Here is a 16,872-nt window from a genome sequence, read left to right as displayed (position 1 = left end):
TCCAGTCCTGGTCCGGGTCTGGGTCTCAGTCCAGTCTCGGTCCGGGTCTCGGTTTCAGTCCTGGTCCAAGTCCGGGTCTCGGTCCTGGTCCCGGTCTGGGTCTCAGTCCCGGTCTCAGTCCGGGTCCCAGTCTCGGTCCCAGTCTCGGTCCGAGTCTCAGTCTGGGTCTCGGTCCCGGGTCCCGGTCTCAGTCCCGGGTCCCGGTCTCAGTCTGGGTCTCAGTCTCAGTCTAGGTCCCGGTCTCAGTCTGGGTCTCGGTCTCAGTCCCGGGTCTCAGTCTCAGTCTAGGTCCCGGTCTCAGTCTGGGTCTCAGTCCCGGGTCCCGGTCTGGGTCTCGGTCCTGGGTTTCGGTCCTGGGTTTCGGTCCTGGGTTTCGGTCCCGGGTCTCAGTCTCAGTCTCAGTCTCGGTCCCGGTCCCGGGTCCCGGTCTCAGTCTGGGTCTCGGTCCTGGGTTTCGGTCCCGGGTTTCGGTCCCGGGTTTCGGTCCGGGTCTCAGTCTCAGTCTCGGTCTCAGTCTCGGTCTCGGTCCAGGTCCTAGTCCCAGTCCGGGTCCGGGTCTCACCTCCATCTCGTCTTGTGCGATGCTGCAGGCGGCGCCGAGTCCGACGGCGAGCGGCGTCGGGACCGTCCCCGACCTGAGTCCTCGCTCCTGCCCCCCCCCACTCTGCAACGGCTCCAGACGCACACGAGGACGACGACGCACAAAGAGAGCGCCCACACCTGAACGCACAACATGACACACAACAATGAGACACACAAAGAGAGCACCCACACCTGAACGCACAACACACAACACAACAATGAGACACACAAAGAGAGCGCCCACACCTGGACGCACAACATGACACACAACAATGAGACACACAAAGAGAGCGCCCACACCTGGACGCACAACATGACACACAACAATGAGACGCACAAAGAGAGCGCCCACACCTGAACGCACAACACACAACACAACAATGAGACGCACAAAGAGAGCGCCCACACCTGAACGCACAACACACAACACAACAATGAGACACACAAAGAGAGCGCCCACACCTGGACGCACAACATGACACACAACAATGAGACACACAAAGAGAGCCCACACCGAACGCCACACACCTGAACGCACAACATGACACACAACAATGAGACACACAAAGAGAGCGCCCACACCTGGACGCACAACACACAACACAACAATGAGACACACAAAGAGAGCGCCCACACCTGGACGCACAACATGACACACAACAATGAGACGCACAACACAACAATGAGACGCACAACACAACAATGAGACGCACACACTGGACCAGGTCAGATCCTCCTCCACCCGACAAAGTGGCTGAGAAATCCCGGTCTCTCGGTCTCGGTCTCGGTCTCTCGGTCCCGGTCTCTCAGTCTCGGTCTCTCAGTCCAGGTCTCGGTCTCTCTCGGTCTCTCAGTCCCGGTCTCGGTCTCTCAGTCCCGGTCTCGGTCTCTCGGTCCCGGTCTCGGTCTCTCAGTCCAGGTCTCGGTCTCTCGGTCCAGGTCTCGGTCTCTCAGTCCCGGTCTCTCGGTCCCGGTCTCTCAGTCCCGGTCTCTCAGTCCCGGTCTCTCAGGTCCCGGTCTCTCAGTCCCGGTCTCGGTCCCGGTCTCTCAGTCCCGGTCTCGGTCCCGGTCTCGGTCCCAGTCCGGTCTCTCAGTCCCGGTCTCTCAGTCCCGGTCTTGGTCTCTCAGTCCCAGTCTCGGTCTCTCAGTCCCGGTCTCTCGGTCCAGGTCTCGGTCTCTCAGTCCCGGTCTCGGTCCCGGTCTCTCGGTCCAGGTCTCGGTCTCTCAGTCCCGGTCTCTCGGTCCAGGTCTCGGTCTCTCAGTCCCGGTCTCGGTCCCGGTCTCTCAGTCCCAGTCTCGGTCTCTCAGTCCCGGTCTCTCGGTCCAGGTCTCGGTCTCTCAGTCCTGGTCTCGGTCCCGGTCTCTCGGTCCAGGTCTCGGTCTCTCAGTCCCGGTCTTGGTCCGGTCTGGTCTCGGTCTCTCTCCCGGTCTCGTCAGTCTCGGTCTCAGTCTCGGTCTCGGTCTCGGTCTCTCAGTCTCGGTCTCTCAGTCTCGGTCTCTCAGTCCCGGTCTCGGTCTCTCAGTCCCGGTCTCGGTCCCGGTCTCTCGGTCCCGGTCTCTCGGTCCCGGTCTCGGTCTCTCGGTCTCGGTCTCGGTCTCTCAGTCTCGGTCTCTCGGTCCCGGTCTCGGTCTCTCTCGGTCTCTCGGTCTCGGTCTCACCCTTGGGGCCGTAGATCTTGTGGCCGCTGATCGACATCAGGTCGATGTTGTTTTCTGTCACGTTCAGCGGAATTTTCCCCACGGCCTGAGCCCCGTCTGTGTGAAAGAACACACCACGACCCCGACACACACGACCTGCAACACACAACACACACATGACCCCGACACACACGACCTGCAACACACCACGACCCCGACACACACGACCTGCAACACACAACACACACATGACCCCGACACACACGACCTGTAACACACAACACACACATGACCCGACACACACACGACCTACAACACACAACACACCATGACCCCGACACACACGACCTGCAACACACAAACACACACTGACCCCGACACACACGACCTACAACACACAACACACCACGACCCCGACACACACGACCTAACACACAACACACACATGACCCCGACACACACGACCTACAACACACAACACACACACGACCCCGACACACACGACACACACACACACGACCCCGACACACACGACCTACAACACACACACACACACGACCACACACAACACACAACACACACACCGACACACACGACCTGTAACACACAACACACACATGACACCCGACACACACACGACCTACAACACACAACACACCACGACCCGACACACACGACCTGTAACACACAACACACACACATGACCCCGACACACACGACCTACAACACACAAACACACCACGACCCGACACACACGACCTGCAACACACAACACACAACACACACATGACCCCGACACACACGACCTGTAAACACACAACACACACATGACCCCGACACACACGACCTGCAACACACAACAACACACATGACCCCGACACACACGACAACACACCACGACCCCGACACACACGACCTGTAACAACACACAACACACACATGACCCCGACACACACGACCTACAACACACAACACACCACACGACCACACGACCACACACCACACACACGACACACACGACCTGTAACACACAACACACACAGGACCCCGACACACACGACCTACAACACACAACACACCACGACCCCGACACACACGACCTGCAACACACAACACACACATGACCCCGACACACACACCCACGACCCCGACACACACGACCTGTAACACACAACACACCCACGACCCCGACACACACGACCTGCAACACACAACACACACATGACCCCGACACACACGACCTACAACACACAACACACCACGACCCCGACACACACACGACCTACAACACACAACACACCACGACCCCGACACACACGACCTGCAACACACAACACACACATGACCCCGACACACACGACCTACAACACACAACACACCACGACCCCGACACACACGACCTGCAACACACACATGACCCGACACACACGACCTGCAACACACAAACACACATGACCCCGACACACACACGACCTGCAACACACAACACACACATGACCCCGACACACACGACCTGCAACACACAACACACACATGACCCCGACACACACGACCTACAACACACAACACACCACGACCCCGACACACACGACCTGCACACACACACACACACACATGACCCACGACACACACACGACCTACAACACACAACACACACACACGACCCCGACACACACGACCTGCAACACACAACACACACATGACCCCGACACACACGACCTACACACACGAACACACACACACCCGACGACACCCTGCAACACACAACACACACATGACCCCGACACACACGACCTACAACACACAACACACCACGACCCCGACACACACGACCTGCAACACACAACACACACATGACCACCCCGACACACACGACCTACAACACACACACACACACGACCCCGACACACACGACCTACAACACACAACACACCACGACGACCCGACACACACGACCTGCAACACACAACACACACATGACCCCGACACACACGACCTACAACAACACACAACACACACACGACCCCGACACACACGACCTACAACACACAACACACACGACCCACGACACACACGACCTGCAACACACACAACACACACATGACACCCGACCCCGACACACACGACCTACAACACAACACACCACGACCCCGACACACACGACCTGCAACACACAACACACACATGACCCGACACACACACGACCTACAAACACAACACACACACGACCCCGACACACACGACTGCACACACAACACACACACACATGACCCCGACACACACGACCTGCACACACAAACACACACATGACCCCGACACACACGACCTGCAACACACAACACACACATGACCCCGACACACACGACCTACAACACACAACACACCACGACCCCGACGACACCACACGACCTGCAACACACAACACAACACATGACCCCGACACACACGACCCACACACACACACACACCACGACCCCGACACACGACACACACGACCTGCAACACACAACACACACATGACCCCGACACACACACGACCTACAACACACAACACACCACGACCCGACCCACGACACACACACGACCTGCAACACACAACACACACATGACCCCGACACACACACCACGACCCCGACACACACACCACGACCCCGACACACACGACCTGCAAACACACAACACACACATGACCCCGACACACACACCACGACCCCGACACACACACGACCTGTAACACACAAACACAACACACACATGACCCCGACACACACGACCTGTAACACACAACACACCACGACCCCGACACACACGACCTGCAAACACACAACACACACACGACCCCGACACACACGACCTGCAACACACACACACAACACACACCACGACCCCGACACACACGACCTACAAACACACAACACACCACGACCCCGACACACACGACCTACAACACACAAACACACCACGACCCCGACACACACGACCTGCAACACACAACACACACATGACCCCGACACACACACCACGACCCCGACACACACGACCTGCAACACACAACACACACATGACCCTGACACACACACCACGACCCCGACACACACAACCTGCAACACACAACACACAACACACATGACCCCGAACACACACGACCTGCAACACACAACACACACATGACCCCGACACACACGACCTACACACACACAACGACCCCGACACACACACAACCTGCAACACACAACGCACACATGACCCCGACACACACGACCTGCAACACACAACACACACATGACCCGACACACACACCACGACCCCGACACACACGACCTGCACACAACACACAACACACACATGACCCCGACACACACACCACGACTCCGACACACACGACCTGTAACACACAACACACACATGACCCCGACACACACGACCTGTAACACACAACACACCACGACCCCGACACACACGACCTGTAACACACAACACACACATGACCCCGACACACACGACCTACAACACACAACGACCCCGACACACACAACCTGCAACACACAACGCACACATGACCCCGACACACACGACCTGCAACACACAACACACACATGACCCCGACACACACACCACGACCCCGACACACACGACCTGCAACACACAACACACAACACACACATGACCCCGACACACACACCACGACTCCGACACACACGACCTGTAACACACAACACACACATGACCCCGACACACACGACCTGTAACACACAACACACCACGACCCCGACACACACGACCTGTAACACACAACACACAACACACACATGACCCCGACACACATGACCTGTAACACACAACACACACATAACCCCGACACACACACCACGACCCCGACACACGACCTGCAACACACAACACACACATGACCCCGACACACACGACCTGTAACACACAACACACACATGACCCCGACACACAACACACACATGACCCCGACACACACGACCTGCAACACACGACCTGCAACACACGACACACAACACACACATGACCCCGACACACGACCTGCAACACACGACACACACATGACCCCGACACACACACCACGACCCCGACACACACATGACCCCGACACACACGACCTGTAACACACGACACACACGACCTGCAACACACGACACACACATGACCCCGACACACACACCACGACCCCGACACACACGACCTGCAACACACGACACACACATGACCCCGACACACACCCCGACACACATGACCTGCAACACATCGATCTCTCTGATTGGCCCGTTTCACACATCGATCTCTCCGATTGGCCCGTTTCACTCACCGATCTCTCCGATTGGCCCGTTTCACTCACCGATCTCTCCGATTGGCCCGTTTCACTCACCGATCTCTCCGATTGGCCCGTTTCACTCACCGATCTCTCCGATTGGCCCGTTTCACTCACCGATCTCTCTGATTGGCTGCTTGACTCCGATCTCGTTGTTCACCGTCATGATGGAGACGAGAGATGTGTCCGGACGAATCGACCTCTCCAGCAGCTACGACACGAAGAAGTAGTACTATTAGTAGTAGTATTAGTAGTAGTAGTATTGGTAGTAGTACTTGTAGTACTCGCAGTACTCGTACCTCCAGGTCCACAAGGCCGTTGCTCTGCACGGGGAGGTAGGTGACGCTGAAACCCTCGGACTCTAGGACCCTGCAGGAGTCCAGCACACACTTATGCTCCGTCTGCGTCGTGATCACGTGACGCCGCTTCTGCCCGTAGAACCGCGCCACGCCCTGAAATACACACAAAAGTACTGCGAAAATACTGCAAAAGTACTGCAAAAATACACAGGACGCCATTTCTGCCCGTAGAACCTCGCCACGCCCTGAAATACACACAAAAGTACTGCGAAAATACTGCGAAAATATACACAAGAGTACTGCCCGTAGAACCGCGCCATGGCCTCAAACACGCCAGAGTACTACAAATGTACTGCAAATGTACACGAGTACTTCGAATACACATGAGAGTGTGAATATACTGCAGATATACCCCAGAGTACTGCATATATACCCCAGAGAACTGCATATATATCCCACAGTACTGAATATACACCCCAGAGTACTGCATATATACACAAGAGTACTGCATATATATACTCCAGAGTACTGCATATATACACCAGAGTACTGCATATATATACCCCAGAGTACTGCATATATACACCAGAGTACTGCATATATACACCCCAGAGTACTGCATATATACACATGAGTACTGCATATATATACCCCAGAGTACTGCATATATACACCACAGTACTGCATATATACACCAGAGTACTGCATATATACACCAGAGTATTGCATATATACACCAGAGTACTGTATATATATACCCCAGAGTACTGCATATATACACCAGAGTACTGCATATATATACCCCAGAGTACTGCATATATACACCAGAGTACTGCATATATATACCCCAGAGTACTGCATATATACACCAGAGTACTGCATATATATACCCAGAGTACTGCATATATACCCCAGAGTACTGCATATATATACCCCAGAGTACTGCATATATATACCCCAGAGTACTGCATATATACACCAGAGTACTGCATATATACCCCAGAGTACTGCAAATATACCCCAGAGTACTGCATATATATACCCCAGAGTACTGCATATATACACCACAGTACTGCATATATACACCAGATAGTATATACCAGGCATATATATACACCAGAGTACTGCATATATACACCAGAGTACTGCATATATACACCAGAGTATTGCATATATACACCAGAGTACTGCATATATATACCCCAGAGTACTGCATATATATACCCCAGAGTACTGCATATATACACCAGAGTACTGCATATATACACCAGAGTATTGCATATATACACCAGAGTATTGCATATATACCCCACAGTACTGCATATATACCCCAGAGTACTGCATATATATACCCCAGAGTACTGCATATATACACAAGAGTACTGCATATATATACCCCAGAGTACTGCATATATACACCAGAGTACTGCATATATACCCCAGAGTACTGCATATATACCCCAGTGTACTGCATATACACCCCAGAGTACTGCAAATATACCGCAGAGTACTGCAAATATACCCCAGAGTACTGCAAATATACCCCAGAGTACTGCATATATATACCCCAGACTACTGCATATATACACCACAGTACTGCATATATACACCAGAGTACTGCATATATACACCAGAGTACTGCATATATACACCAGAGTACTGCATATATACACCAGAGTATTGCATATATACACCAGAGTACTGCATATATATACACCAAAGTATTGCATATATACACCAGAGTACTGCATATATATACCCCAGAGTACTGCATATATACACCAGAGTACTGCATATATACACCAGAGTACTGCATATATACCCCACAGTACTGCATATATACACCAGAGTACTGCATATATACCCCAGAGTACTGCAGTTGTAGTAGTGTGTGTACAGTCTCACCTTTATGGCCATGTTGTTGGACTCTGTGGCTCCGGACGTGAAAACGATCTCCCGAGAATCAGCCCCGATCAGGTCCGCCACCTGCTGCTCACACCCAGAATAACACCCACACAGAGTTAAACACAAGTGTGTTGTGTGGTGCAGTACCCAGTGTGCCCTCCATGTGGTGTTGTGTGATGTTGTGTGTTGTGTTGTTGTGTGATGTGTGATGTTGTGTGATGTTGTTTGGTGTTGTGTGATGTTGTGTGATGTTGTTTGGTGTTGTATGATGTTGTGTTGTGTGTTGTGTGTTGTTGTGTGTTGTGTGTGTGTGTGTGTGTGTGTGTGTGTGTGTTGGTGCCAGTTGTGTGTTGTCCATGTGGTGTTGTGTGATGTGTGTTGTGTGTGTGTGATGTTGTGTGATGTTGTGTGATGTTGTTTGGTGTTGTATGATGTTGTGTGGTTGTGTGTTGTTGTGTGTTGTTGTGTGATGTTGTGTGTTGTTGTGTGTTGTGTGTTGTTGTGTGATGTTGTGTTGTGTGTTGCAGTACCTTGCGCGCCGTCTCCATGGCGCTCTCGCTCTCCCAGCCGTACGCGTGCGTCCTGGAGTGAGGGTTTCCGTAGAAATTCACCTGATATGGCAACATGGCGTCCAACACACGAGGGTCCTGACAACGCACAACATGACACACAACATGAGAACACACAACACCCGAGGGTCCTGACAACGCACAACAGACACACAACATGAGAACACACAACACCTGTGGGTCCTGACAACGCACAACAGACACACAACACCCGAGAGTCCTGACTACGCACAACAGACACACAACATGAGAACACACAACACCCGTGGGTCCTGACAACGCACAACAGACACACAACACCCGTGGGTCCTGACAACGCACAACAGACACACAACACCCGTGGGTCCTGACAACGCACAACAGACAAGGTATTTGCAGTACCATGGGGGTTGTAGTAGTAGTAAATGCTTTTCCACCTTCAAGGCACTCAAAGCAGTTTACAACAAGGAACCACTCACCCATTCACACACCCATTCACACACCCATTCACACACCAGTGTACGCAGACACTGTGGGCAAGGTGGGTTAAGTGTCTTGCCCAAGGACACAACGACAGCATTCATCTGTGGGAGCTGGAATCACACCAGCCAACCTTTAGATCAGTGGGCGAATGCTCCACCAACTGAGCTACTGCCGCCCAGTAGTAGTAGTAGTATTTGTAGTACCATGGGGGTGGTGGTAGTAGTAGTAGTAGTAAAAGTATTGGTAGTATTTGTGGTAGTATTTGTAGTATTTGTAGTATTTGTAGTACCATGGGGGTGGTGGCCTGGAAGTCCATGTACAGAGGTCGTGGTTCATCTTTCAGATCCTGTTTCCGGATTTGATCTGAACAAAAACACAAAAACACAAAAACGTCAAAGATTAAAAAATCTAAACAAACGTGTGACATGTGACTACATACACACACACACACACACACACACACACACACACACGCACACACACGCACCCAAGCCCATACACACACACACACACACACACACACACATACACACACATACACACACACACACACAACATACACACACACACACACACATACACACACATACACACACCCAAGCCCATACACACATACACAAATACACACAATACACACACACACACACACACACACAATACACACATACACATACACCTGGTGTAGGTCTGGTCCTGGTCTTGTCTTGGTCTTGGTCCTGGTCCAGTCTAGGTCTTGATCTGGTCCTGGTTTTGGTCTTGATTTGGTCTTGGTCTGGGTCCTGGTCTGGGTCTTGATCTGGTCTTGGTCTGGTCTTGGTCCTGGTCTGGTCTTAGTCTGGGTCGTGGTCCTGGTCTTGGTCTGGGTCGTGGTCCTGGTCTTGGTCTGGGTCCTGGTCCTGGTCTTGGTCTAGGTCTGGGTCTTGGTCCTGGTCTGGGTCTTAGTCTTAGTCTTGGTCCGGTACCTTTGGGTCTGGTCCCGGTGCTGGTCGCGCGCACTCGGGTGAGGCTCGCGGGGAGCCACGAGGCGGGCTTCAGCAGGCGCGAGGACAGCATCCCGAGCTGACGTCACACAGGTGAGGGTCCGGTGCACGCGGGACACGCGCGCGCCGGGTCCGATACGCCGAAGGACCCGGAGAAAGACCGACACCGTGGACCGGGTCCGACAGAGACACCGCGGGTCCCGGGGACGCTCCGGGGACAGAGGGGCTCGGGTCTCTGGGTTCGGGTCTAGTCTCTGGTCTGGACTCAGGTCTCTGGTCTCTGGGCTCTGGTCTGGACTCAGGTCTGGTCTCGGCTCAGGTCTCAGGTCTGGACCGGACCACTGTCCCGTGTCCCGTGTCCCGTGTCTCGAGTCTGTCGCTCACAGGCGGAAGACAACAAAGCCCAAAGACGGAACTTCACAATAAAAGCGGTGACGTGACGTAAGCGCAGATACGTCCATATGCGCGCGCGCGGAGACTGTTTCAGGACGCAGAATGTTCCGGAATACTCACGCGCGTCAATGTTCGCACTTGTACCGGTGCGCGTGTCCGAAACAGCGGCGAAACCCGCACGAGCCCGCGCACGTCCACGTGACGCTCTCCGCGGACTCTTATTCTGAAGGAGCGCGCTGTGGGGGTTTCCGCTTGACGCACGCTGACGTCAGCACGCTGCGTGTTGTTGCACAAGTGGAACATCGTGGAACAAAAAAAAAAAAAGAGCCGCAAACAGAGAGTCACGATAAAGAGCCACAAATAGAGCCACAAACAGAGTCACGATAAAAAAAAGAGCCACAAACAGAGCCACAAACAGAGAGCCACGATAAAAAGAGATCGTCTTAAATAAATAAATACTTTTGAAAACGTATAAAATCTCATATTTACAGTTTATCGTTGTTCTTAACGCGTTTCACCTTCAGCGGCTCAAATAAAACTTTTATGAAAAATATATTTACTCAAAAAACTGAACTCAGCAAACTCTGACCAGACAGGGGGCGCTCTACTGTTATTATTATATCTACTGTTATTATTATATCTACTGTTATTATTATATCTACCGTTATTATATTTAATGTTTTTATAATTAATGTTATTATATATGGGTTTGGTCAAGGTGTAACGGAGGGAAACGGGGTCAGATTTTTGACATTCAAATGTCTCTTATTCAGAAACTAGAGGAACTATTGAAATAAGTAAAGTATCAGAATGTAGGAAAGAGTTACACTCCAACAGGGTCAAGTTAAACCTGTCAGATTCTTTCAAGTTCAAGACAAAAAATTTAAAAACTCATGTCGGTAACGGAGGGAATGAAATACAATAAATCCAAACAGTGATAACTCTTGGTTCTCACTTCCATATCCTGAACAAACTGGTTTGAATATTTGCTTCATATAGTTTTCTACCATATGGTACAACACAGGTGTCAAACATGTGGCCCGGGGGCCAGATCCGGCCCTCCAAGACCTTTAATGTGGCCCTTGGCTGATTTTCTACTAAAATATTTCAATTATATTTTTTATTAAAATATTTGTAATTTTACTGCACTGCTTAGCATAGTGTCTCCAGAGTCTCTGTACGTGGCCCCTCCCACCAGAGCAGAGCCTCTGTACGTGGCCCCTCCCACCAGAGTAGTGTCTCTGTACGTGGCCCCTCCCACCAGAGCAGAGCCTCTGTACGTGGCCCCTCCCACCTGAGCAGAGTCTCTGTACGTGGCCCCTCCCACCAGAGCAGCGTCTCTGTACGTGGCCCCTCCCACCAGAGCAGCACAAATGAAGACTTGTCTCTTTCCAAACGTCTTAAAGGACGATGGTTTTGACTGTTGACTGTGACCCTCATCAGAAAAATGTCCAACATGAGAAAAGTGGAGCCGAGTGCAGGATTTTACAACAAAAAATAACTTATCCCTAATTTTAAACAAGTTCATGTTCAAACTTTGTGTTGAAATTGTATTTTTCTTAAAGTTTCAGGTTGTTCATAATATTATTATATTTTGTAAAAGAAAGAGTTCATCAATTAAAAAATATCTCTGTAATAGATTTGTGTTTCTCTGCACAAATATTTGAACTTCTTGTTATTTTTGGGGTTTATATGACGTGAGTTTTCTGATCCAGACACTTTGGATCAAAGTCGGTTGGACACGACGCCCGGAACTAAATGAGTTTGACTCTCCTGTGGTACAAGATTTGGTTGAAAAACCTCTTACTTTTTGACTCATGAGATTTTTTATTAAGAAAGGTCATGGTAACGGAGGGAAAATTGTTCAAACAAGTAGAAGGTGCAGGATTTTGTATAATTAGTCGCTTTTTTCTTCTGAATACTTTAATATTACTGTTAAGGAAATCACTGGTCAGACCCAAATATGCAGAAACCAAAAGTATTTATTAACAAAAACAGTCTTGGAAAGGGGCTAGGTTCCAGGGGAGGCAGGACGGGTCCAGGTTGGCTGAACGTGTGAGGTATGTGGGGATGAGGCTGGCTCCAAACGGAAGAACTGAGGAACGGACAAAAGAAACGGGTAAGAATAAAAGTTTTCAAAATGCTCAAAAACACACAAAAAAGCCTGAGTAGTTCACCACTGGGCTGACGGGACGATGTGGCCCTGGAGAGCAGGTCAGCAGGTCAGCAGGTCAGCAGGTCAGCAGGTCAGCAGGTCTTTTATTGCAGGAGATGATTGACGTGACGAGGATCAGGAGAGGAGCTCAGCAGGTGAGTGACTGGGATCCGCCCAGGAAACACCAAATAGGGAAAGAAGAGAAGGAGCAGGATGAAACCCTCACAATTACTTCAAAATGAAAAGAAACTATTTCTATAAAATATGTCAGTCCTTCCAAGAACATTTTTATCATTTTAAATACATTTTTTTTTAATCCTGTCCCTTCATCAACAGTTCAAAGATGGAATGACACAAGATATGATGAAATACAAACATTTATTGACATGATTTGCAGGTCTTTGAAATTTGGGAAATAATTTTTGTTCCATGTTTCGTACATGGTCTGTTTAAAACGGATGGAACTTTAGAACCAAAAATTGTCCAGAAAAAAGGTCAACAGTTTGATAAACTAGAGTACATATGTATCTGTTCAATACATTTTTATATCAGATGAATTCACTTGAAGTTTTGGACTTGATGTTTACTTCTGCTTGACCAGGACCATCTAATGTTTTTATATGTAATGTTATTATAATTAATGTTATTATAGGATCAGTCCAGATGAAATCAGCCGCGCTTCCCTTTGATCCGTCTCAGATTTAGCTGAAAAAAATGTAAAAAAAATTCTAAAATCACCAAATGAAAGAATCTCAAATTTTATCTCCCTTGAGTCGTTCCTGAGTTTTGGCTCGTTGAAAATTTGGGGCCATGTTCACTTTTTCAGAAACCTTCATTTATAAACATGTTTGAGACCAAAACTTCCATGTACATTTGTTTTATTATAGATTCTAATAGAGTTTAGGGACTTTTCTAAACAATGAACCACAAATAATCTCCAACTGTTTTCACTTAGAACAAACAAACAGTGTTTAAGTTTATTAAAGGGAATTGAACTTTTCTGCAGGTGGAAAAATCCCTGAGCTCCTCCACAAACGACCCACGAGACTCATTTTTAAAAAGTGGTTTGAAATAAAGGAAGTTAATAGAAGATGTTTTTATGACTTTAAACTCATCAAAATCTGACAAAGTTTCTGTAGTCAAAATTTTATCCTCGTCTCTTTGTGTCACATGAGGAACCGAGGTCCAAAGAAGAGGCCAAAAAGATCAAACCTGGACTGAGACTCTCCACCGTCCACATGAAAACTCAGAAAACTGTGAGATTTGGGTCAGAAATGTTCATTCTGACAAATATTCAGGTTCAGTTTGTAAAGATCTGCTTGGAGGAAATTGATCTTGGACTTCAAAAACTGAAAAAAATAAAAAATAAAAAATTGAGCGGCAACTAAATGTGAGATTTTGGGGCCACAGCCACAACCTTAACAAAGACACACAATATTTGACACAGATTCAGAATCTATGACCAAGAATCTACAATAAAACACATTTTCATCTTTGATTTTGATGAAGTTCTGACATGTTTATAAATTAAAGCTTCAGAAAAAGTGAACATGGCCCCAAAATTTAAACAGAACAAAACTCAGGAACGACTCAAAGGGACTGAGAGAAAATTTGAGATTCTTTCATTTGGTGATTTTAGAAAATTTTTTGAAATTTTTTTCAGCTAAATCTGAGACGGATCAAAGACTGATTTCATCTGGACTGATCCTATAAGTAATGTTTTTATATTTAATTTTTTTATATTTAATGTTTTTATATTTAATGTTTTTATATCTAATGTTTTTATATTTAATGTTTTTATATTTAATGTTTTTATATCTAATGTTTTTATATTAATGTTTTTATATTTAATGTTTTTATATTTAATGTTTTTATATTTAATGTTTTTATATCTAATGTTTTTATATTTAATGTTTTTATATCTAATTTTATATTAATGTTTTTATTTATTTTAATGTTTTTATTATTTAATGTTTTTATATCTAATGTTTTATATTAATGTTTTTATATTTAATGTTTTATATTTAATGTTTTTTAATGTTTTTAATTTATGTTTTTTTAATGTTATTTAATGTTTTTATATTTTAATGTTTTATATTTAATGTTTTATATTTATGTTATTTATTTTTATATCTAATGTTTTTATATTTAATGTTTTTATATCTAATGTTTTTATATTTAATGTTTTTTTAACTCGTGTCTCAAAAACTACAGTGACACTAACTCAAGTTTCATCTGATAAAGTGAATGACACAAGAAAAAGAAACTTCAACAGTTTAAACTTTATTACACGATTCTGCTCTCAAGTGACACAAGTACTTATACGCTAGTAGTAAAAGTAATAGTAGTAGTAGTAGTAATAGTAGTAGTAATAGTAGTACTAGGTGTAGGTCTCTCCTCAGCATCACTACAGCTGCGCGCTCACAGCTGTGCGCGTGCCCGCAGAAGAGGTGTCCTCGTGAACGCGCTCGTGCATGCGGATTTGAAAAGAGAGAAAGAAAAACCACACCTCCATCAGAACCAGGACAGGACCGGGAATACGAACAGAACCGACCCGCCACACCTGCACCGCTGCCCGGCTACGAGCTGCGAGAGGAGCCGCTCTTTGTCCGGAGCTCCAGGACTGTCCAGCGGGAAACAGAACAACTGTCCCCGCCTCAGCAGCATCCCATCCCGGGCACAGCAGAGAGGAGCCGCTCTGTCAGGTGGAACCGCTGCTCCGGGACTTTTACACCGACAAGACAAAGCGGTTCTGTCCGCCTCGTCCGCCTCCAAACCCGGACTCCGCGGAGCGAGGAGTCGGTGTGCGCGCGGAACACCTGTTTTCAGCCCGCAGACAGAGTGGAGCAGCCCGTCCAAACTGCACCCAAACACGGACACGAACAGCACAAAGCCCCGCTCTTTGTCACGCACCTCGAGGCTCCATCACCGGGGAGACCGGGGGCTGTACCCGCTGCAGGTGCGCCTCAGAGCGGACACGGGCAGCCCGGAGAGCCGCTCTTTGTCCTCAGGCGCCGGGGGGTTCTGTGGCTGATAAAACACGGGCTCGGTTCTGGGCTCGGTTCTGGGTTCGGTTCTGGGTTCGGTTTTGGGTTCGGTTCTGGGTTCGGTTCTGACTCTGGGACCTGGACCAGGTGTTTGGGGTCCACGTGGACCTGATGTTACACCGGACTCACGAGACCAGCGACAGGATGACGTCACTCTATAGAGCTCTGAACCAGAGTTAGACCTGATCAAGTTTAGTCCTGGTTGAGTCCTGGTTTAGTCCTGGTTTAGATCTGGTTCAGTCCTGGTTTAGTCCTGGTTTAGACCTGGTTTAGTCTGGAGTCCCTGGTTTAGTCCTGGTTTAGACCTGGTTCAGTCCTGGTTTAGTCCTGGTTAGTCCTGGTTTAAGTCCGGTTTATCCCTGGTTTAGTCCTGGTTTAGTCCCGGTTTAGTCCCTGGTTTAGTCCTGGTTTAGTCCTGGTTTAGTCCTGGTTAGTCCCCTGGTTTAGTCCTGGTTTAGTCCTGGTTTAGTCCTGTTCAGTCCTGGTCCTGTTAGTCCTGGTCTAGT

General features: G+C 48.8%; 1 protein-coding gene across 1 annotated transcript; it reads right to left on the bottom strand.

The window, feature by feature from the left end:
• Positions 1-214: 214 nt before the first annotated feature.
• nfs1 (NFS1 cysteine desulfurase) lies at positions 215-11,172 on the bottom strand. Its single transcript, XM_055159607.1, has 8 exons — positions 10,754-11,172; positions 10,081-10,154; positions 9,291-9,407; positions 8,761-8,844; positions 6,856-7,008; positions 6,674-6,767; positions 2,242-2,376; positions 215-720 (listed from the first exon to the last, which is right to left on the bottom strand). The coding sequence occupies exons 1-8, from the start codon at positions 10,842-10,844 to the stop codon at positions 230-232; spliced, it is 1,239 nt and encodes a 412-aa protein (XP_055015582.1). The 5' UTR covers positions 10,845-11,172; the 3' UTR covers positions 215-229.
• Positions 11,173-16,872: the final 5,700 nt, after the last annotated feature.

Source organism: Boleophthalmus pectinirostris, unplaced genomic scaffold (assembly GCF_026225935.1).
Source record: "Boleophthalmus pectinirostris isolate CB_2022bp ecotype Guang Dong unplaced genomic scaffold, ASM2622593v1 HiC_scaffold_23, whole genome shotgun sequence".
Lineage (NCBI taxonomy): Eukaryota > Metazoa > Chordata > Actinopteri > Gobiiformes > Gobiidae > Boleophthalmus > Boleophthalmus pectinirostris.
The sequence above is the reverse complement of the archived record's forward strand: the minus strand, read 5'-3'. Positions and strand labels throughout refer to the sequence as shown.